The 21,581-nt window shown below is 38.2% G+C and overlaps 1 protein-coding gene across 4 annotated transcripts; it reads left to right on the top strand.

Annotated features, from left to right (window-relative positions):
- The first annotated feature begins 291 nt into the window (after window positions 1–291).
- On the top strand, window positions 292–21,219 carry LOC100245579 (RNA-binding protein 208). 4 transcript variants are annotated; one of them, XM_002283290.5, is made up of 13 exons: window positions 292–596; window positions 1,109–1,254; window positions 6,396–6,457; window positions 6,801–6,903; window positions 13,141–13,217; window positions 13,556–13,617; window positions 13,726–13,813; window positions 14,484–14,559; window positions 14,866–14,896; window positions 15,003–15,122; window positions 18,393–18,478; window positions 19,137–19,310; window positions 20,694–21,219. In XM_002283290.5, the coding sequence occupies exons 2-13, from the start codon at window positions 1,138–1,140 to the stop codon at window positions 21,006–21,008; spliced, it is 1,311 nt and encodes a 436-aa protein (XP_002283326.1). In that variant the 5' UTR covers window positions 292–596; window positions 1,109–1,137; the 3' UTR covers window positions 21,009–21,219. The 4 variants fall into 4 exon arrangements, with proteins under 4 accessions (XP_002283326.1, XP_010648457.1, XP_010648458.1 ...); XM_010650155.3 differs by having other exon boundaries at window positions 385–645; XM_010650156.3 differs by lacking the exon at window positions 292–596 and adding an exon at window positions 639–1,021.
- Window positions 21,220–21,581: the final 362 nt, after the last annotated feature.

The raw sequence follows: 21,581 nt of genomic DNA, 5'->3' as shown, positions 1-21,581 counted from the left end.
TAATAAAACATATACATTTAAAATATCGTAAATATATAAGATAACCATAAATATTTATTATAAAAAATAAATCATATATAAAAAAAATTATAATTTTAAGATATATTCTATCTTGTGTAGGTAAATGAGAGAAAAACAATTTGATAAATTCATATTTTAAAAAAATAAAATAAATTTCTTATCCTCCATATAAAATAAAATTTAATTAAATAAAAAAATCAATAGTATGAACAACTCAATTGGAGGACAAAATTTGGATGATTAAATGAAGTTATAAAGATATGAGATTATAATCAAGGTATCAATCATAAAAGTGATAGGATTAAGGTGGGACCCATATGTGTATGTATATGTATACGTGGCACCTTTTACCTTTTTCAATATGATAAGGAAAATTAGTATTGGGTATCATGAACAAACCCTAATTAATTTTAAGCCTAACTTTGAATTATTTTTAAAGCTAAGGTGATGTAACCACTTGGTGTAGACTATGGTATATAGCAATAAAAAATTTTCCTTTCCTTTCATAAATACTCATATTAGTCTATTCTCGGATTGGGTCTCTCTCTCCGACACAACAAAAATCGAAAATACAGGTACACGAAATTCAATCCAATTCCACCCATCATCTCTCTCTCAACTCAGGTTTTCTATTTTCCTCTTTTTTGGTTTTTGTTTTTGTTTTTGTGATCTTTTCTGTTTTGTATTTTGATTGTTAGATCTTGTTTTCTTCTTTGCCTCAGTTGGGTCTAGTTTTCTATTTTTGGTTTTTCTTTTGGGGTGTGAGTAATCCGCAATTTTGAGATCCATGGGTATGGTTTCTCTCCCCCTTTTCCCAATTTTTCTCAGCAGCCAAATGGGTCCTTCTCGGATTGTGGTTTCGTTCACAAAATTGGCTTCATTTCCTTGTTTTCTCTCTTTTTAATGTTCCGTTTGGGTGCTGTGAAATTGTGGGAGAAGATAATAATTGAAACTTTCAGGTCTTAGATTTTCCGTGTTTGGGAAATCTCTCGTGGGTGGGGTATGATATTCTATTGACATTTCAAATTTTTATTTATTTTTGTTGTCCCATATTTCTTGTTAACCAAACAGGGGATCAATTTTTCAGGTTGTCTGATCTATTGGGATCCCTAGGCTATGCAGCAGAGGTTTAAGCAGCAGCAGCAACAACAACAAACCCTAATGCAGCAAGCATTGCTTCAGCAGCAGCATATGTACCACCCGGGTGTACTCGCTGCGGCTGCCATGTCTCAAGTAACATACTCTTCTCCCTCTATGTGGATACTAATCGATAACCATGAAAGAATCACTGGTTCAATTTGACAAGAGAGTTATATGAAGCTTTATATATAACTAAATTTTGTTTTGTAAGAAATAGCTAACTGTTTTTGGTATAATGTCAATATTCTTGAATGTATAGGGTTGGACGGCTTCAATTTGGGTTGAAATAGCCCGTGTTCATGTTTTAAAAGAAATTATTGAGTTGTAAACTTGACAAAATGCAGAGATATCCAATTTTTAAAATGCATTTAAGGTGTGTTTGGCACACAGGAATAGGAATGGGTGTAGGATTATGAGTGGAGGTGAATCACAATACCATGTGGAAGGAGGGAATCAAACTTCCTACAAGAGTGAGTTTTGGTTTCCATGATAATGATCTCTTTTTCCTGTTTCCATTTCTAATAAGTAATCCAAAAGTGATAATGAATGCAAAATGGAATTAATTTCCCATTTCCATTCCCTTTTCCAGTGTTCCAAACATGCCCGTAAAATTGATGGGTTGGCTTGTGTGTTTGTTCTGTTTTGTTTTGTTTTTTTTTTCTTTTCTTTTGTTGCATTATAGCTTTGGCTGCATGGAATTGGACCCTTGAATTTGGAAATGAAAGCCCCAATTCCGTTTCCTTGGTTTGGTTGGTACTCTATGCTTGATGAAGTCAGACCAGATTAGTAAGATCATGTCATGTGTTTATTGCTCTACTTTAATTTTTTATTATTAGAAAATGGTGGCAATCACATTTTTCTTCAGTTGGAATTGCTTCAAGGATGTGGAGCAGAAAAAAAGAATCAGAAATAGATATTTGTGGTTGTATAAAGTATGTTTGCATTCTCACTCTAACCTCTTTAGGAAGCTCTCCCTTGACTATAGTCCAATGATGTGACCATGGAAGAAGCAAGGTTGAAGAAGGGGTCTCTTGTCGGAAGGAGTTGTTTTTTAATGTTGAATCAAAGTCCTTTGAAATCTTTTTGGAGTCAGTTAAATGTAGTTGGTGGGGAAGATTGTAGAAAGGAGACGGGGGTTTTCCTCCTGGATCAAATTTGGGGAGAGGGGTCTTTCTTGGCTCCTTGGGGGGGTGGAAGATTGCTAGGAAGGGAAGTTCAGGAAGCCTTTCAAAAGGTTGTGGAATGAAGGGGGAAGGGGCTACAAGTTGGAGTTGCACTACAACAAAGCTGGAAGGTTTTTGTTGTGCTCGGTTGCGTGCGTAGAGGAAAAAAGGTTTTCTTTAGTTTTCCCATAAGGAAAGGCTCCTCAAGGGGGTTGGAAGATTCTTGCTACAAGTCTTAGAAGTGTTGGGGTAGTCCCTGTGTCTAGGCCTTTGGAGGAGTCAAAGGAGCTGGTTAGGTGTTGAGAGGAAAAGAGAGGTGACAACCTTTGCAGAGGTGTTGAATAGAGATAAGAGGGAGTTAGGCAATGATGTGTGGATAGAAAGTGAGTTAGGAGGTTTTAAGTAATTTGGGGTTCCTCATGAAGTGTTTGGTGGGGAGGTGGGATGGTTCTTCTGACCGATTGCTAGCTCTGGACGTGCTGAATTTGTGGGCTCGCCAATCTTGGGGTTTGAAAGGGGATTTGAAGCTGTCTTTTTTGGGAGACAATCTCATTATTTTTTAGTTTGAATTTGTTTTTGAGGCTGAAAGAGTTTTGATTGGAGGGTCTAGCTTGTTTGAGGGAAGAAGTTTGCAACTGGACTGGTGGGAGTCGAATGCTGGATGCTTTGGAGAAGGTGCCTGCATCGGTGAAGTGTGGGTGAGTGTTTTGGGTCTACTGGTGCATCTGTGGGGGAAAGAGTTCTTAAAAGGGTGGGGCAATGCCTGTGGAGGTTTTGTGTTGGTGGATATGGAGACAAAGGAGAGGTATCACCTGAAATGGGCTGGGTTACTCATTAAATCTAGTGGGAAAAAAGTGCCTAATCTGCTAATGGTTGTGGACTGAGACGTTGTCTTTGCCATTCACTTGTGGTGGGAATTTCTGCCATTGTTTTTAAAGTCGGTTTCTAAGAGGAGTTGCAGAAGCCCAGATGGTAGGGATAACAGGGAGGGATGTTCATGCGTGGCTGGGAGAGTGGAGGGGAAAGAAGGGAGGCGTGATGCAGTGGACTTGCAGGCAGAAGCATTTGTGCAGTTGGCTTTGGGGGCCGTGCCTGGTCGCAGTACACAAGTTTTGGAGGACTGTGCGCAGTCAAAGTTAGTCAGCGGTTTGGGTGGGGCATTTTTTGGGCCCCCTTATGGGTCGCTCAGCTGGAGGGCTTTAATTGAAGTGAAAGTTGGTAAGCCGCCTTCTTCTTAGGCTGGTCCAAACCCCCCTTGTTAGGTTTGTGCAACAGAAGCCAGTTTGGGCTTCATAAGTCTGGGCCACTTGAAACTTGACCCATGTCTCTTGAAACCCTGGTTATTAGTTCCCAAGGGTTCAGAGGAACCCTTTCGATGGCTACATTGCTTCCTCATTAGAGCTTTTTGGCGATCCTCTCCTAAAGGTGGTGAAACAGGGGCTGGCAAGGTGGGTTTTGAGGGTGAACGAAGCCCTTTTGGCTGAAATGATAGGCTTCGAAGCTAGGCTCACTGTTTCGACTCTTCATCTTTGGCTGGGCCTCCTGCTGTCATTAATGGGTCAGCAGGTAAGGCAAAGGCCACACCTCCCGTGGGGACTCTTTCTTCTGGCTCTTAGCCGCTCTGAATGTTGCTCCAAGATGGAAGGTTGTTGGATCTTATGAGAATTGAGAAGTGAAGAAAAGTGTCTTCAGGTAAGGTGTTGGTGGGTAGGGATGAGGGTCTAGACGTCAACAAAGCCTTGGAGGCCTGTTGCTTGTTGAAGAGGGAGGACCTTAGCTTTTCTGGTAAGTTTGTAGAGCTCAGCAGTTTTTTGGGGTTGCTTGTGGTGGGGTTTGAAAAGGAAATTAATTCCCTTTTGAGGAAAATGGAATCAAGAAAAGGGCATGGAGTTGAAGTCTCAAAGGGAAGTAGAAAATTTTCGCTTACTCGCCTGGTGAGGGAAATCTGAAAGCTTGACTGTTTGGTGAATTACAATTGTTCTCCTCTCTCAGTTAGGGCGAAAGAGGGGAGCAATGGGGTTACAGTTCTTTCGTTATGAGGTCATTTCCTTCATTCACAGCTTGGTAGTTGGTGTTTGGTTACAGAAGGGCTCTCGAGTGGCTTCTAGTCCATCCTAGGCTTTTACCTAGGTTTCTAGGATGTTGGGGTTGGTTGCTGTTGGGTGGTTTGTTTTTGCTTTGCCCTTTTTCTCTTGCTAGCATTTAGGTCTTTTTTGTATACTTCGTGTGTATTTGATTGTGCCTTTTGCTAGTGCTTTTTAATATATTATTCTATTTACCCATTGAGAAAAAAAAATGTTTGCATTCTCAACTCTCCATCTCCCAATTCAAGTTTTCATCAATTTTGATCATTTATTGCTTGTTACTCCATACTATGTGTTGTTTCCAGCTGATGTCAATGAATACAAAAGAATGAGGCGTGTTTTGTCTAAGAAGACAAAAGAACAGATTTTAAATGAATATAAAATTTTAAAAATGGTAAGGGTTCCCAGGTAAAAGTTCTCATATTTAAAATTCATTGACTAAAAAGCTTGCTGAATAAAGCCATGCTCTTTTGAAATTACTTTTCATTGGCAGTCTGCAGGAACATATGGCACAAGAGACAGATAAATATTTGACTGTTAGGACTATCATTAAGATGACTTTTAGATACTTTTTCCCATGGAATTTTTGGTTATCATGTTTTTCAGTTTTTTATTTATAATTTTTTTAAGGTCTCTCTGCTTCAAGCCTTGTATGCGTGATCTTCATTAATGAGACTAAACATTCAAAACCCATTAAAAGAAATCAGGGGAAAAAGAAAACGAAATAATTTGGACATGAACTTCATTCCTTTTATTTGACCAGATATATCTTTTTGATAGGCTTCTATTTCACCATATATGTTCTGAAGTAGCAGGAAATATGTGTACTTTTTTCTAAAATTTTCAACTATGGTCCAATATTTCTTTTTGCATAACTATGGCTTAAACATTGTGTCCATTCTTTTTTCTTCCTTTTTACCTCTTCATTGCAGGCACATGATTTTGGGGCCTTGGTTATTTAATCGGTTAAAGAACACATCTTGAGCCCACATCTCTTTTTTGATCCTATGGTGTTTGCCTTGTCATGAAGTATCCTCTGGTTTCGATGTATACCACCATATATGTATGCATAAGCATGTGTACATGTATGTATATACATGTTTATATGTATTTGTATATGTGTGTATATATGTGCATGTCTGTATATGATGCCTACTTGAGCCTGTTTGGAATAGCTTTTGAGGAGCCAAAATTTGCTTTAAATGGAAAACACCATTTTGACTCATTAGATGCATTGTGGAAAAGTTGTTGCCCCTCAAAACTTGCATTTGCCTGAAGCAAGTTGCCCCATGCTTCTTGTAAAACACAGTGCAGCAAGCAGTGGAGACTCTTAATGAAGTTTTAAAATCCCAAATATGCATTTAAGGCTTCTACAAATGTCCTCGCTTACATAAAGACTGTTAGTGATATTCAAAATCATTATCCCACCTGTACTATACTGTTTTCTCTTTTCCTCATTATTGTTCCAAATTCATACCCAAGAATCCACATGTTCCCCAATATCCCCTTTACTTTTGCTAGGCTTTTTTTTTTTTTTTTTTGATACGTAAACCAAATATGTATTAAAAAAGAGGCCAATAGCCACACAACATACAGGAGATATACAAGGCAGCTATAGCCTCTCAACAAAAAACAAAAGAGACCAAGAAGACCTCACCCCCCCAAGTGGATGCTAGCCACTCTAGAAATCCTAGAAGGGAGAGGGAGTCATCTCCAATATCCAATCTAGACCAACCCCACAAATTACAAACAAAAAAATTCTTTAGCTTCTGAATATGTAGCACACCCCCCTTAAAGGCTAATCTATTCCTTTCTTTTCAAACCGTCCAAAATATACATAACGGGATGGACTTCCAAATCTTTTTCCTTTTTTTCCCCACAAAAGAACCTCTCCAGCTAAATAAGATCTCCTTTACAGTTTCTGGAAAGACCCACTTTTGCTAGGCTTTAGTTGCTTATTCTTTCCTTTTGCTTCTATATTTTGCAGATGGAGCCTGTTCCAAGCGGCAACCTGCCTCCTGGCTTTGATTCATCGTCATGCCGCAGTGTGTGAGTGTTAAGGGTCCCTTTTCCACGTTTCTTTTAAAATGTTTTGGGATACGTATCCTTTTTAATTTAATTTTGGCAGTTATGTGTTGTGAACTGGTAGTTGCATGCATTTTTCACTTGAGAAGACTTTCAGTTTGGAAATTTGTTACTGGAACACGATTGATTTTTATTTTATTCTTTTACTGACGCAAGTATTAACTTCTTTTTTTCATCATCTTGGCCATCAAGTCACCAAAATAACATGCATGGTTGGAAGTGTGAAATGGTATCATGTGCGTTATCTTGAAGATGTGTTTCATTTTTTGTTTACATGTGTGCTAATCTTATAGCATGATTATTTCAGTTATGTAGGTAATATTCATGTAAATGTCACTGAGAAACTTCTTGCAGAAGTTTTCCAAAGTGCTGGTCCTCTTGCTGGATGCAAACTCATTAGAAAGGATAAGGTTTGATACAGTAATCAGCTTTGCTTTTTTTGTATAGTATTGTTGGCTTGGTTATCACATCACTTGATCTTTAGTTTATTAATGCACTTTATTGTAGTACTAATGTTTGTTCATTCCTTAACATCTTTTAAAAGTTTATTTCATTATAGCGGATATGGCTAATGGCTCTAGATAGAGCTGAAATGGAAATAGGATTCATGGAGCTACATCAAACACCAAACTAGAACTTTGTTTAATCTCATTACTTACTGGCTACCAAGATGCAATTATGAGATTGGAAGTCATTGTAACCTCTTCTGATAGCTTTCTACAAACCTGTCTCAAATGCCTCTTTGCCAGCCTTGGAACACTAACCGTCAACCACCAACAACCAACTTTCTCCACAAACTTTCCTATAGTGACCCTCTTCTACAAATTAACACAATCAACTACACATATATACACCCATCACCAGTGAGGTCTTGCTTAGAATGAACATTCTTCTCTTATATATATATATTTTTTGATAGATAAGGAAAAGTTGTATATAAAGAAAAGAGGGGACACCAAAAACAGTGCCCTCAAGAGTATATAGGAAGTATTCAAAAGAAGCCAAAAGTCTTAAACCAGAGAGGGAGGGATAGAAACAAAAAACATCACCTGCCCTTACTTAGAGCCTAACCAATCAATGAAGCTTACAAGCGAAAAAGGGCTCAAATCTATAGACACCCTAACCCAAGACCATAGGTTACATCATACATGAACATTCTTCTCATATCCAAACCACATTTATCTTTTCGGAACACCAATTGCTTAATTAACTAAATTAATTTTTCCTTTTTGAACCCCCATTCCACTACAACTAAGCTCACTAAATCTTTTCAAACGTGTTACAAACTTGACATCCCAAGGATGATATAAAATAGATTTTCAATTTGGATAGAGTGCTCTTTGAATGCATGACTTTGCCTCCCTTAAAAAATTATTACATTTTCCAAGAGGTAAGCCTCCTCTTGCACCATATCTAAACAGAGTGCTAATCTACTTTGACCTGAAAGAGGGTGTTTAAAGGCAATCCTAGAAAATTTGGTGGTGGCTTACCTGCCCTAGTACCAAGGATAGACACTAGACCTTCTAGATCCTCTACTTCTCCAACTAAGATTAGCTTACTTTACTCCATCTTAATTTTCAATTTAAAAACAGCCTCAAAACAAAGGAGGATCCACCCAATATACAATGAGTCGTTATTGTTTGGCTCACAAAATAAGAGGGTGTAATCAATAAATACCACATATGAAATCTCTAAACCCCCGACCTGAATCCTAGAAATAAAATACCCCCTCCATTTCTTGAAGCTACAAAGCAACTCAAGGCCACTATCACCAACCTATAAGATAGGGAGAGAATGGTTCTTCTTGTTTCCTCTTGAATTTTCAAGAAGTCCTATCAGCATTCCATTAATCATCATAGATAATCTAATTGTGGAAATATAGAATTTTATCCAATTGAACTACCTCTAACCAAATCTCATCTTGTCCATAACTTATAACAAAAATTCTCTATTTAGATGATTATAAGATTTTTTATTTATTTTTTATTTTTTTTATATCCAAGTTACACTTGAGCTCAGAAGTTTAGAGTTTATAGATTTATTAGCTATTAGAACTGCATTTAGATCAACCTCCCTTTGAAATTCCAAAATCACCTTATCAAACCCTGGATCTCTTTCTGGCAAGAATCGATTGAAGAAGAATAATGCACACCGTTTTGCTTAGTATGTTGCCCATTTATGCACATTCATGTTTCTAGAGCTCAATGTGGTTGGAGATGGTTTGTTCTCCTTTATTATTATCTTTTTCTTGCAATTTATTATTCTTCTGGGGTGAGCTTGACATATTTTTTTGTGTGCTAATGCTTCTCTAGCCCCTTGAGTTGATAGACTAGGAGATAGTAAGAACAAATAGAGAAGAAAAAGGAAAGAGTAAAAGATTAGACAGATTAGAGTTTGTTTCTCTCTCTCATTATTATTAAATTAGTCATTTGTGTTGGCAGAAGTACAAGTTACTTCATAGATAAATAGGAAGATGATATTAATCATAAACACCGTATTCATCCGATACTTCCCCTATGAGAGTGTTGGATTTAGAGTGTATGAACATGTATTATTAATATCATTAAGGAGGAATATCCTTGGTGATTAAAGCATCTAACCAAAGCAAGTCTTTTTCTTCAAATCAAGGTATGATTTTCAAAATACAATGATTTATGAATGCATTGAATATTTACTCATAAAAAATGATTGTATTGAATAATAATTATTAATAAATTCTAATCACCAAGATAAGTCATTACACTATATGGTAGGTGATGCACTACGACCTTTATTGAATCGTCTAAATTATCGTGAACAGCTTATCGAGTTACAAGAATCCTATGGTTTGTGTCTTTTATATACCCTCATATACCCAAACCAAGTTCAATGTAATTGATTAGGTAGAATGCTTATAAAGACAATGCTCAAATAAATTCAACATTCATAAAAAATTTTCAAAAATAAATTATATTGATATAGTTAATAACATTTATTTGTTTCAAAAGTCTTACTTTCTAGGGCTGATTCTAACAGGTGGTTCATAGATATCTGACATGCTCAACTTGCATAGAATAAACAAAAAGAAGAGTTTAGTCATCCAAATGAATTTAACATAAAGAAAGAATGTAATCATCCAAGGGCCAATTAGCCATGTAGTGTTCTCATGGCTGTGAGAGGAGGGAGGTGCTGGTTCGCAATGGACTCTTAAGTCTTTTGATCTTTCTGTAGAGGTGGTAGGGGAAAAGCTGAGAGGTGTTATTAAGGAAAGAGGCTGAGGCTTTTCTGCCTGGATTAGGTATGGGGATCTGAGCTTACATTGCTTGTTGGAAGGGGTGGAAGCTTGCTATAGAGATGAAGATTTGGTGAGGTGGAGCAAAGGACGGGAGGAGGGTGGGAGGAAGTTCAAGTTGGAATGATGTTCGAATAAGTCAGGGAGGCTTTTATTTTGCTTTGTTGTGGCTGAAGTGATGAAGAGATTTTTGTTGATCTTTCCCTAAGGGAAGGGTCTACAAGGGGTATTGGCGGAGAAGCTTCATCATCTAGGAGTCGTCTCCTCAATGGAAGTTAGGAAAATGGTCTACCCTGCAAAGGTAAGGAGTACATCAAAGGAGTTGACAGAAGATGGGACTGTTGCAAATCTGGTCAAGAAAGATTTGGGTGTGATAGGAGAAGCAGTTTGGCTTCAGCCTAGGGAGAGCGACGTGCAAATTAGGGAGGAGCATTTAAGTCGATGCTTGGTCAGGTGGTTTGGAAAGGTCTTAGACCTGTTACTAGGGTTAACTTTGATGGAAAAACTAGGGACTAATTTGTGGTTTTTGCAAAAGAGGGGGGAGGGGGGGCTTTGGGGGAGCTTTGCTTTTATTTGATTTTGATGTTAGCTCTGAGGCAAAGATGGTTGCAAGAGGTTCAAGAAGGCTTAGAGAGAGAGTTTTGCATATGGTAAAATGGACACCCGAGGTTGGTTGTTTGTGACTAGGGGGGTTTGCTAAGGAAGTGTGGGTAAGGGTTTTGGGTCTCCTTTTTCATTTGTGAAGTCGGAGGGGTGTATAAGAAATTAGGAGATTGTTATAGTGGTTTTGTTGTTGTGGTTGAAGATATAGCTCTTTTGTCTAATTTACAATAGGTTAAGGATCTTGGTAAAATTTGATGGGAGTGTCTTGTCTAGTTCGTTGCAAGAGATGTGGAGGGTTCTACTCGTGCCGACAAAGGGATAGGAATTGGTGTGCAGCCCTTGCAGTTTGCAAGCGTTGAGGTGTTGTTCTTTAACAGGAGAGATATGGTAATTGAGGTTGCAAACTGCTATGGTGCAACTATTGGTAGGGGGTTGGGTTCCCAAGGTAGAAGCATGAGGAGTACAACTGGTGATGGAAGGGTTTGTTTGGACAAGTCCAACCTTCAAGTTGAGGACGTTTGGGCTAAGTTTGAAACCTAGGCCTTGGGCTGCCAGGTATTGGGTGAGGTCCATGTCATTGGAGGGCTGTTTTCTTCTAAGGACCAGGAACCTAGTAGTTCTAAGGCTCTTATGGTTTCAGGTTTCAATGTGGAGGCTTTAGGCCAGGCTCGAGATTTTTGTGTGTTGATGAGGCCCCCTTGGCTATAACTCTTGAAGTGGGGCGTGATTTAAGTTTGGGCCAAGCCCAAGGAAAGTCAATAAGAAGGGAGGGCCAACATTTAAGGTTAATTTTGAGAAAGCAAAGGACTTGTTAGGGCTTCACAAAGGGAGTGGGGTTCTCGCTAGGTCTTTAGCGTATGGTCGAGGGAGTTGCAAAGGAGTCGGGGTTGAGAGGTGAGAGTTCTTTCTAGGGTCAGTGATGGTGAGCTCTCGCATTGCGATCACCGATGAAGCACTTGTGGCGGAGGCGATTAGGCATCCGCTTCCTCTACCATTTTTATTTTTTTTGGTAGATGAAGACAAATTGAATTGATAAAACGCCAAAATAGGGGGCACACCCTACGTATATAGGCAGTGTACAAAGAAAGCCAAAAACAAGACTGCAAAAAGAAAGAAAAAAACTAGAGAGGTAAAAAGCTAGCCATCATGCCAATCACCCAAAAATTCAGAAAATAGGGAGAGTCTAAATCCAAAAACTGTTGAGACCACTCTAGAAGAGTCTAAAAAAAGAGGTTCCTCAAGCAGGGTCTGACATCTCTTCTTCTTAGAATGTTCTTCGATTTTGCTCTCCCCAGATACACCAAAAAGGACAAATAGGCGCCAATCTCCAAACTGCTCTCCTCTTCTTCCCTAGCCCCTTAACTTTCCATTACAGAAGCAGATTTCTCTTTGAGGCTGGGAACACCCACACCAGTCCAAAAGAAGATAGTAGCAAAGTCCATAACTCCCTTGTCCTGCCACAATGAATCAGAATGTGGCCCGCCGATTCCTCATTGTCTTTACAAAGGTTGCACCTGTTAATCATGGACCAACCCCTCTTCATTAATATGTCTACTGTTAAAATTTTTCCCCAAACTGCTTCCCAAGCAAAAAAAAAAAGAGTTCTAAGAGGGGCATACAAACCCCAAATCTCTTTGGCTGGAAATAAAAGGCTATTCTCAGCCCTTAAAGACCTCTAAGCCGTAGTTGTTGGCCTCTTAGGCTGATGCTTCATGATGGCAGCTTACTGGAGCTTTTGAAGAGTGTTGTGAAGGGGCCTCAAGGAAGGAGTTGGTGGTAGAGATGAGGAAATGGTTTCCCCTTTGGACATGGACTCCAGATGTGTTATGGAGGGAGAAGATCGTGGTAGTCTTCCAAGCGAGTTTGTCAAGCTTGGTAACTTCGTAGGGATGCTTGTGGTGGGTTTTGAAAGGGAGATCATTTCTCTTCTCAAGAATTTGGAAGCAAGAAAAAGTCGTGGAGTTAAGAATCTAGGGGATAAGAGGAAACCTCCTTCATCCTGGTTTGAGAGGGAGATATGAAAATTAGAGAGCACGGTCAATTATAAGAATTATCCGCTCATTGTAACGGGAAAGGAGTGGAGAAATGGGGATTAAGGGATGCAAGTTGTAGATGGGCTCAAGAGCGGCTTTTGTGCCTGGGGCATTTTATGTTGTTGTTTGTTAGGGGGTCTTTTTCTATTGTGGGTTCTCCTGCTAGGGTCTATCTGGCTCTTCTGGGGGTGGATTTCTGTTAGGGTTGTGGGTGTTTGGTTTTCCTTTTCTTTTCCTTGGCCTAATTGTATACTTTGTGTGTACTTTATTGTGCCATTTTGCAAGTGCCTTTAATATATTTTCCTGTTTACCTATCAAAGAAAAAAAAAAAAAAAAAAAACAAAAACTTAAACTTGCCTAGAATAACTTGAAAAATTTTACTTGTCTGCCCCTAGTGGTTGGGACATCATTTTTTGGCTCTCCCTGATAAAATGATGGTCCACCTAATATTTTTCAATTTGTCATGTTAAAACTGGATTATGAGCAATGTCTTGGTTGCTCTTCAACCAAGTCAACCTATTACACCAAAATAGGGAAAAGAAAACCCGACGTGACCTCCCAATCATACCAGAAACTTGAGGAGCCTTTTAGTGTCTATATTCATTATTGATAACATGAAAACTTTTGTGTACTGTAATTTTTATGCTTACCTTATTCATTTCCAGTCAACCAAAGCTTTTGCTAGCTATTTCTTTAATTTGCTTGGTTTTGATGCTTAGATTATTCCATTATTTTTGCAGTCGTCATATGGTTTTGTGGACTACCTTGATCGAGCATCTGCTAGTCTTGCAATAATGACATTGCATGGACGTCAAGTGTAAGTATTCATCTATCTTGCATCAAGCTTGGCTATTCTGTGGTCTTTTTTTGGGCATGTGATATGACTATTTTCACTTTGCCATGTGTGCATTTTTTTTGTAATACTTCATTCTAAAAGATGCATCACAGTTTTGCTAGTAACATCCTAAATTAAAATTGGTGTCTAGAATTATCCATCTTTTTCAATTCCTCAGTCTTTGGGAAATTTATTAACTTTATCAAGATCAAGATTAAGACGGATAGCTCTTATGTGGTTTTTGATAATTCAATCAGGATCTTCAGGCCTCTGCCTTAAAGTAGTGGTTTTTTATGGTTTTTGATTTATTCAATTTGCAGTTATGGTCAAGCACTTAAGGTGAATTGGGCATATGCCAGTGGCCAGAGGGAAGACACGTCAGGTTACTCTGAGCTTTCATAGCTCTTCTGCTTCCTGCTAATTTTGTTGCTTCTGAGCTGCATTTTCTTCTAATATTCTAATGGGTCATTAATGATCTTATGATAATCAGGGCACTTTAATATATTTGTTGGTGATTTGAGCCCAGAGGTTACTGACGCAACTTTATATGCCTGCTTCTCAGTTTTTGCTAGTTGTTCGTAAGTTTCTTGTATCTCTTGAGGTTTCCTGGTAATCCATATTTGGAGCGAATCCTTACTAGGATAGAGGTACCATGTCATATATCTCCTCTTGAGTTGTGACTGTAGTCAATGTTCATGTTATTGTTGTCTTGGTTTACTAATTGCTTCTCTATTTCAGAGAAAAATTTAGTTTTTATTACTCCTTAACAACGTTTTGATCCATCAAAATCCTTCCTTTTGTGTCACTCTGTGTGTGTGTGTGTGTTTGCACTCATTTTTTTTTGTGGATTGATTTACAATATTTTCAGTTTAAAAAATGTGGGCCAACTTTTACAAACAACTTGTACAAAAAAGTGTCTAGACAGTCAGGTCATGGTTAGGATCTGTTATATTATCCTTTTTGTTTTGATCAGGTCATGTAAATTTGGAAGGATTTCTCATCCTTCATTGTACTTTAGTTCATTTCAATGAATTTGTTGTTTCTAATAAAAATAAATAAATAAACAAAACAGCCAATATCAATACTGATACAGGAGTGGATTTATAAACTTGTACATTAAATTGCTCCATTTCTTGTCCCCTTCCCTGCATCGAGTATCAGTATGGAACTCTTTTTTGGTGTGATACTTATGCTGTTTGTTTATTCATATTTTATTTATTTAAGTTCATTTTTTAAAAACATTTCCAGAGATGCAAGGGTCATGTGGGATCACAAAACTGGACGGTCAAAAGGATATGGCTTTGTTTCTTTCCGTAATCAGCAGGTATTGCTTACATAGTTGAAGTTTAGAATATTTCCAATTTTAAACCTAATCCTTCTCAGAAATTCAAACTTCATCATTGAAGTCCTTTTCTAAATATTTTGCTCTGTTTGGTTGATTGGAGAACATGGAATCACAAAAAAAAAAAATTCTTCAATTTTTTTTTTTTCGATTTTCATTTTTATTGTGGTTAAGAAACAATAATTTTTGCCTTTAGTAGATCAGAACCAAATCCAAGTCTGTCTAGAGTATCTTCAGGATGAGAAGAACCAGAAATCTTATTAAGTGCTTTATTTGATTGTTTTGCAGGATGCACAGAGTGCCATCAATGACTTGAGTGGTTGGGCATCTAACAACTTGTTGATCTCCATTCAGTTTTATCTGTCTTGAGTGGTTTGGGAGCTATCTCTGTGGAACGTCTGATTGGTTTCACACCCATCTTGTAGGTAAATGGCTTGGGAATAGGCAAATAAGATGCAACTGGGCAACTAAAGGTGCTGGCTTTAATGAGGACAAGCAGGTTAATGAAAATCAAAACGCAGTTGTACTTACTAATGGATCTTCAGGTATTGTAAATCTCTTCTACTCATCAGACCACAAATCATGTAGGATGGCAAGGGAATTGAACGTAGGTTGCTGCTATTCTTTTGTTACCCCAGGTTTAGGTTTCCACTTACATGGAGATATCTGCATGTTTATAGAACCACAGATACCATGTGGACTAAGTCCAGTCAATTTGAAAAAGTAGAGGCATTATTCAATTGCGTTTGGATTTTACAGAAAAACAATTGATGAGTATGCTCAGAAAATTGACTAGTTGGCCATGTTGTCAAAATGCCTAGGTGATGTAGATGGTGGGCCTAGTTAGTAGGTAGCTTGGTTGACTAACATATTTCAAAAGGGCCAAGTTGTTTCAGGTGTGGTGCTCTAGAAAATCTTTTTATTTTTTTGAATATTTTCATTTTTACTTTTTTTTTTTTTTTTTGATACGCAAGCTTTATATGTATATTTTACTATACACAGCCCTTATATTGAGTGTGAAACATGGTGGACCCAGGATATTCATACTGAAGCATTTTGGACCTAGTTTGTCTGTTTGCATTGCAAATAAACATGCAAAAATGCACATCTTGTTTTCTTTTGCCAATAAGCCTTGAACACTTCATAAGACAAATCAATGAAGCCTAGGATAATATGAAGAAATATTTTTAATGTATTGATAAATCAAAAAAGAAAGAAAAAAAAAATACATGATGTAGTTAACCGATATGATATATTGTTGTCATATGGGCCTCTTGATCTATGATAAGTCATTCGTAAATCAACCACTAACCACACTCAAGCTTGGTTTTAGGAGGAACTTCAGACTTCCAAATGGAATTAGATTGCCAAAAGGCAATTGGAGAATCATTGTTTGAAAGATCATGGAAGGACTGAGAATCTGAAGGAACCAAAGTAAAGTTCTTTAATTGGGAAAATGCTGGAGAGAAGTAAACAAGTTAAAAAAAGTGAGCAACAATGAAGGTGACCCATGCCAAGGTAGGTTAGATTGAGACTGGAGAAAATTCAGAGGGATTTTCTTTGGGGTGGTGGGGCTCTTGTGCAGAAACTCCATTTAGTTGGATGGAAATCAGTCTGCTCAGAGAGAAGGAAAGGGGGCTTGGGTGTGAGGTGTCTTTTAGCGATGAACAAAGCTCTTCTTTGCAAGTGGAGCTGGCACTTTGCCAATGAAAGTGGGGCTCTTTGGAAGCAAGTCATTATCCAAAATTTCGGTGAGGATGATGGGATTGGTGTTCCTAGGAGGTGGGTGATAGGTATGGTGTTGGCCTTTGGAAAATCATAAGAAAGGAGTGGGATCTTTTGAGTAGCAGAATATCCATTTCTGTGGGAAATGGTTAGAGAGAAAAATTCTGAAAGGCCAAGTGCTGTGGATATGAGCCACTTTGTGTTACTTTCCTTTCCTTTCCTTATTTGGCTTAGCCACTTTTAAGGATGCGTGGGTGGCGGATGTTTGGAACTTCGAAGGTGAAAGGGATGGGTGGGCTCCTTGTTTCTCTTGGCTGTTGAACGATTGAGAGGTGGAAAGAGTGGAATGCTTTTTGTTGAAGATTCAAGCAAAGAGGGTTCATAGGAATGAGGAAGATAGGATGCTTTGAACACCTTCGAGATGTGGGGAATTTTCGGTTAAATCCCTATACTCTATTTTGGAGCTTGGAGATCCTACTTTGTTCCCACGGAGTATCATTTGGAGATCTTGTGCACCACCTAAAGTGGCTTTTTTCATGTGGGAAGCAACTTGGGGGGAAGCCCTTACTTTGGATCAAGTCAAGAGGAGGGTGTTCTCTTTGGCAAATAGATGTTTCCTTTGCCACGTTGAAGAAAAAACTGTTGATCACATTCTTCTTCATTGTGCAAAGACGTGGGGTTCCTTGGCAGCTGCTTTTTTCTCTTTTTGGTGTTTCCTAGGTCCTCTCCTCTTCGGTTAAGGAGGCGCTTCTTGGGTGGTATGGGCCTTTTGTGGGTAAGTAAAAAGTCTTGGATGACGGCCCCATTATGTATTTTTTGGACAGTTTAGAAGGAAATGAATATGATAGCGGTTGATAATGTGGAATTGTTGGTTCAAAAGATGGAAAATTCTTTTGTTTATAATTTGTGGTCTAGCTCTAGGGTGCATGTAGATATAGACCCTATTTCCCTTGTTAGCTTTATTAATTGGCTTGGTTCTAAGTGAGGGCAGGTGATGTTTTTTGTTTCTCTCCCTCTCCCTTTTAGGTGAGCCTATTGGAGGTCGGTATATACTTACTGTATCTTTGAGACGCTGTTTTGGCGTTTCCTGTTTTTAATACACACACACTTATTTATCAAAAAAAAAAAAAAAACAATGAAGATAACCCATCAATTTCCTGATGTGGTAAATTACTCCGGAAGTCAATGTTGCAGGAAAGGAAATGCTGCAAGTAATCTAAAAAAATGAGATATAAGAAGATTTCTCCCCCTCAAAATGTGATGAAGATCAGAATAGAGAATACAAAGAGGTTAACTAGCCTACCAAGGATCCTCCTGAAAATGAATTCTCAAACTCTCTCTCACCAAGAAATCAACAAATTGATGAAAAAAAAAAATCTTAAAAGCCTTTGGAGATGGCTTTCTAGGATGTAACCACCTATATATTGTGTTTGCATCTCATCCATTTGTACGCACCCCATAGATACTTGTAGTAATAACACAATGCCACACCAAGCCATTCTCTATAGGAGATCTCCAAAGCCACTTACCAAAGAATGCTCTATTCCTACTGAAAGCCCCCTCAAGCCCTGAGCACTTTTCAGGCTCTCATTTGTGTTGGCTTGCAAAATTGATTCCAATTTATAGTATGATCTCTGCTCCCTTTTCTAACATCTGAGGAAAGAAAATCTTGTTGATTCCTCTCAAATCGTAAAAGCAGCTACCATTGGGGTTTTGAATACCAGCAGGTAATAAGTGGAGATACTGGCTGAACAATATTGGATTAGGGTGATTCTACTTCAAGGGATAGAAAGTCTTTCCTTGAACCATCCAAGCTTCTGGAGATCCTATCAAGCACGAGGTCCCAAAATGAGGTGGCCTGGCTTCTTCCCAAAGGATGGACTTAGGTAGGAAAGGGCCAATTAGAAGGAAGTCAGGCTTTGATCTCTGCACCCCTCTCTCTCACTACCTCTGTCTCACCTCTTTCTTTTTTTGTCTTCACCAGTTGTGGTCCAAAGTGTCTGCACCAACTAAAAGTTATGCCATGCACAACACTGGCCAGGAAGTTTTGGGTGCTGATTGCTTTTTCCTGTTTTTTCTGTATTTCACAGATGGAAGTCAAGAGAATACAAATGAGGAGGCCCCTGAAAATAATCCAGCATACACTACTGTCTATGTTGGCAACCTTTCTCATGAGGTAATTAGAAGAATGAAGAATAAAGGAATCAAAAGATTTTAATCTGGTATTGTTTTGCTTAGTCAACCTGTGCTCTTTCTATACATATGAACTTTGCTTCTTAGATTCCATTTCCTAATCCAGTTAGACATTTATTTAAAATTATAGTGAACCTGTTTCTATTATTTTGGAAGGCTCTCAAATACTTTTTGAGATGCTAAAGAGGTGGCATATTCCTACTGGAAATATTTTTTAACTTTTCAGAATTGAGTTTCTCATGTTCTTGAATTATGTAGTTAAATTTCTTTGCAAGCTTTCCTATTGTAAACTTCCTTTGTAGCATCTCATGGGGGAAATTTTGAGGCTAACATGGTTAGAATAAGCTAAATTTAGGGAAGGATATACAACATCTAATACAAGCTTCTCAAAAATTGTTACCTGAATGTCTTCTTTGTGAAGTTCTTCATTCTAACGTACTTTTCCGCTTGTTTTCTCTGGCAGCTTTAAATTATCTTAGGTTACCATGTTTTTCATATTTCCTTATTTTCCTTCCCATATCTTTTGCTGCTTCTGTTTTCCAAACTGGTGGCTATAGTTTCTCACAGAAATCATCATATTTTCAGGATTCCTATCTGTTGTTAGGTCTATATTTTCCTTAACTTTTGATCTCTGTGCTCAGGTAACTCAAGCTGAACTTCACTGTCAGTTTCATGCTCTTGGAGCTGGGGTTATTGAGGAAGTGCGCATCCAGAGGGATAAAGGTTTTGGGTTTGTCAGGTACCACACCCATGAAGAAGCAGCCTTGGCCATTCAGATGGCGAATGGAAGGATAGTTCGTGGAAAATCCATGAAGGTAAGAAAAATTCTGCTAGTTTTTTTTGTTCAATTGCTTCCTGTTGGACTGTGTAGTCTTTTTATTTGTTGTTATGTATTGCCTTTATAAATGTGTTGGGGTACCTTCTTCTTGCTGAATAATCACTCACATAAATGGTATGAGAATTTCTTTTTCTTTTTCCTTTTTCCCTCTCATCTATTCTTCTTCTTCCACTGAATGTTCACACACACAAACACAAATGGTGGAAGATACTCTTTTTTATTTGCTTTTCTCGCCATCAATTCTTCTTCTTCTGCCAAATGTTCACACACGCACACAGATGGTGAAAGATTTTTTTTTTGTTTGCCTCTTCGTCCCATCAATTCTTCTTCTTCAACTACTGTCTGAATTACTAATACACGTAAGTGGTGTCAGGATTCCTTTTTCTTTTTTACCTTGCTCAATATTCACACACAACGATGGTGTGAGAATTCTTTTATTTATTTATTTTCACCTGACCAATCTATTTTACCTGTCAAATAACGTTTTATGAAACTCATAGAGAAGCTCCACTCCAACTCCTCTTTGCCTGAATATCTCACACACATGGTGTGAGAATTGCTGTTTCACACTGTTAATAAGTTCCGTTCTCAAAGAAGGGTTTGTGCCACTACTACTTCGCCAATCCGCCATTGTCCACTATTGTCTTGGAGGCTAAATATCAAATTGACTGGATATAGGTAGTTGATTCATAAAAATGGCCATTCTTTTCATGAGAAAAAATGGGACAAAACTCTAGCTCTAGTTCCCAGTGCTATATGGATAGGATAGGTGCTACACAGAGGACAGGTTTCAATCTCCAATCAATATCCCATTCATAATTTCCTCTTCTCAAAGAACATTTATTGCAACTCATATTTTACCAGTCTACCTGTATCTTGGATGCTAAATACCAAATTGATTGGATATAGGTAGTCTTTTCATTAAAATATCATTTCCTTTTAAAGAAAAAAATTACAATAAAGCTCTAGTTTGCAATGCTATGTGGATAGAATAGGTTTAGATCTCATCAACTTGACATTTGGCATCCATGAGAAACATGAGAATCTCAGATTCAATGCACATCTTGTCTATCTACAAGTTGTAAACTCAAATGTATTGATGAGCTTATCTGAGCAGTTGAAAATAAAAATGGTTCTTGCTATTATTTGACCAGTTCTTAACAATGTGGTTCATCCTTGGTGATGCCGAAGCAAGACACTCCCAGAGATCAATTATATTATGAATATAATAGATCTTCATCCTTGGTCATATAGATTATAAATGTGACATATTTTCCATTAGAAAAGAACATTCATTGAAAAGAAAACTGTTGTGGATCCCATTTGAAGAACTCATTCTTCATTTTGTGCATGCATGCAGTGCTCATGGGGTAGCAAGCCAACGCCTCTCGGTACAGCTTCTAATCCCCTACCTCCTCCAGCTCAACCATATCAGATCCTTCCTACTGCTGGCATTAACCAAGGCTACTCACCAGCAGAGTTGTTGGCCTATCAGCGCCAGCTTGCCTTAAGCCAAGCTGCTGCATCCAGCCTCTCGGGCCAAGCTCTTATGCAGATGACTGGACATCATGGTCTAGCTGCAGGTTCCATGGGTGTGAGCTCTGGTGGCACCCAAGCTATGTATGATGGATATCCCAATAATTCATCAGGCCAGCAGCTGATGTATTACCATTAACAATGGGGCCATGAAAGATGTGAGCAGAAATGCTTTCTTTTTGGTGACCTCTGTAATGTTTCCCCTTCGTTTGTCTCTATTTCTTCAATATGGGTTTTCTAAACAAAACGAGCCTGTTTTCAGTTACAGAATTTTGGGTATTGTATTTCACGTTATGTAATATTTCACATCAAACGCGCATCTAATGAGATTTAAGCTCTGATTTAATATAGATTGAGGTCCTCTGTTAATACATATAATTACATTTGTGTTCTACTCCTAATCACACCCAAACCCATTATGGAAATTTAATGTGAAACAAGGCCTAAGAGCATTTTCTTCTGAAAAATTAGTTGAAAGGATTAACATCACCCATAACTTGTTCAAAAAGTTATGGAAAAGGGTGCTAGTAAAACCCTTGAATATAGAAAGCGGGTGGCCTCAAGCCCACCCAACTTTCCCTCATGCCTCAGTTTACCTACCCAACTTTGCCGCATGTGGGAAAGTTGGGTGGGTCAACTGAGGAAACTACCAGCTTTCTATATATCTGATGGGCCCAAGGTTTGGTTAGTAGTCAAGTGTTTTAAGGCATGT

Source organism: Vitis vinifera, chromosome 4, assembly GCF_030704535.1.
Source record: "Vitis vinifera cultivar Pinot Noir 40024 chromosome 4, ASM3070453v1".
Classification (NCBI taxonomy): domain Eukaryota; kingdom Viridiplantae; phylum Streptophyta; class Magnoliopsida; order Vitales; family Vitaceae; genus Vitis; species Vitis vinifera.
Note: the sequence above shows the minus strand (reverse complement) of the source record. Positions and strands in the feature narration are given on the sequence as shown.

Bases quoted from the DNA above. Each gene is read 5' to 3' on its own strand.
- LOC100245579 (XM_002283290.5), top strand. From the start codon at position 1,138: ATGCAGCAGAGGTTTAAGCAGCAGCAGCAACAACAACAAACCCTAATG. The intron at 6,904-13,140 runs GTTTGATACAGT...TTATTTTTGCAG, and splicing joins AACTCATTAGAAAGGATAAG to TCGTCATATGGTTTTGTGGA. The intron at 14,560-14,865 runs GTATTGCTTACA...ATTGTTTTGCAG, and splicing joins TTTCTTTCCGTAATCAGCAG to GATGCACAGAGTGCCATCAA.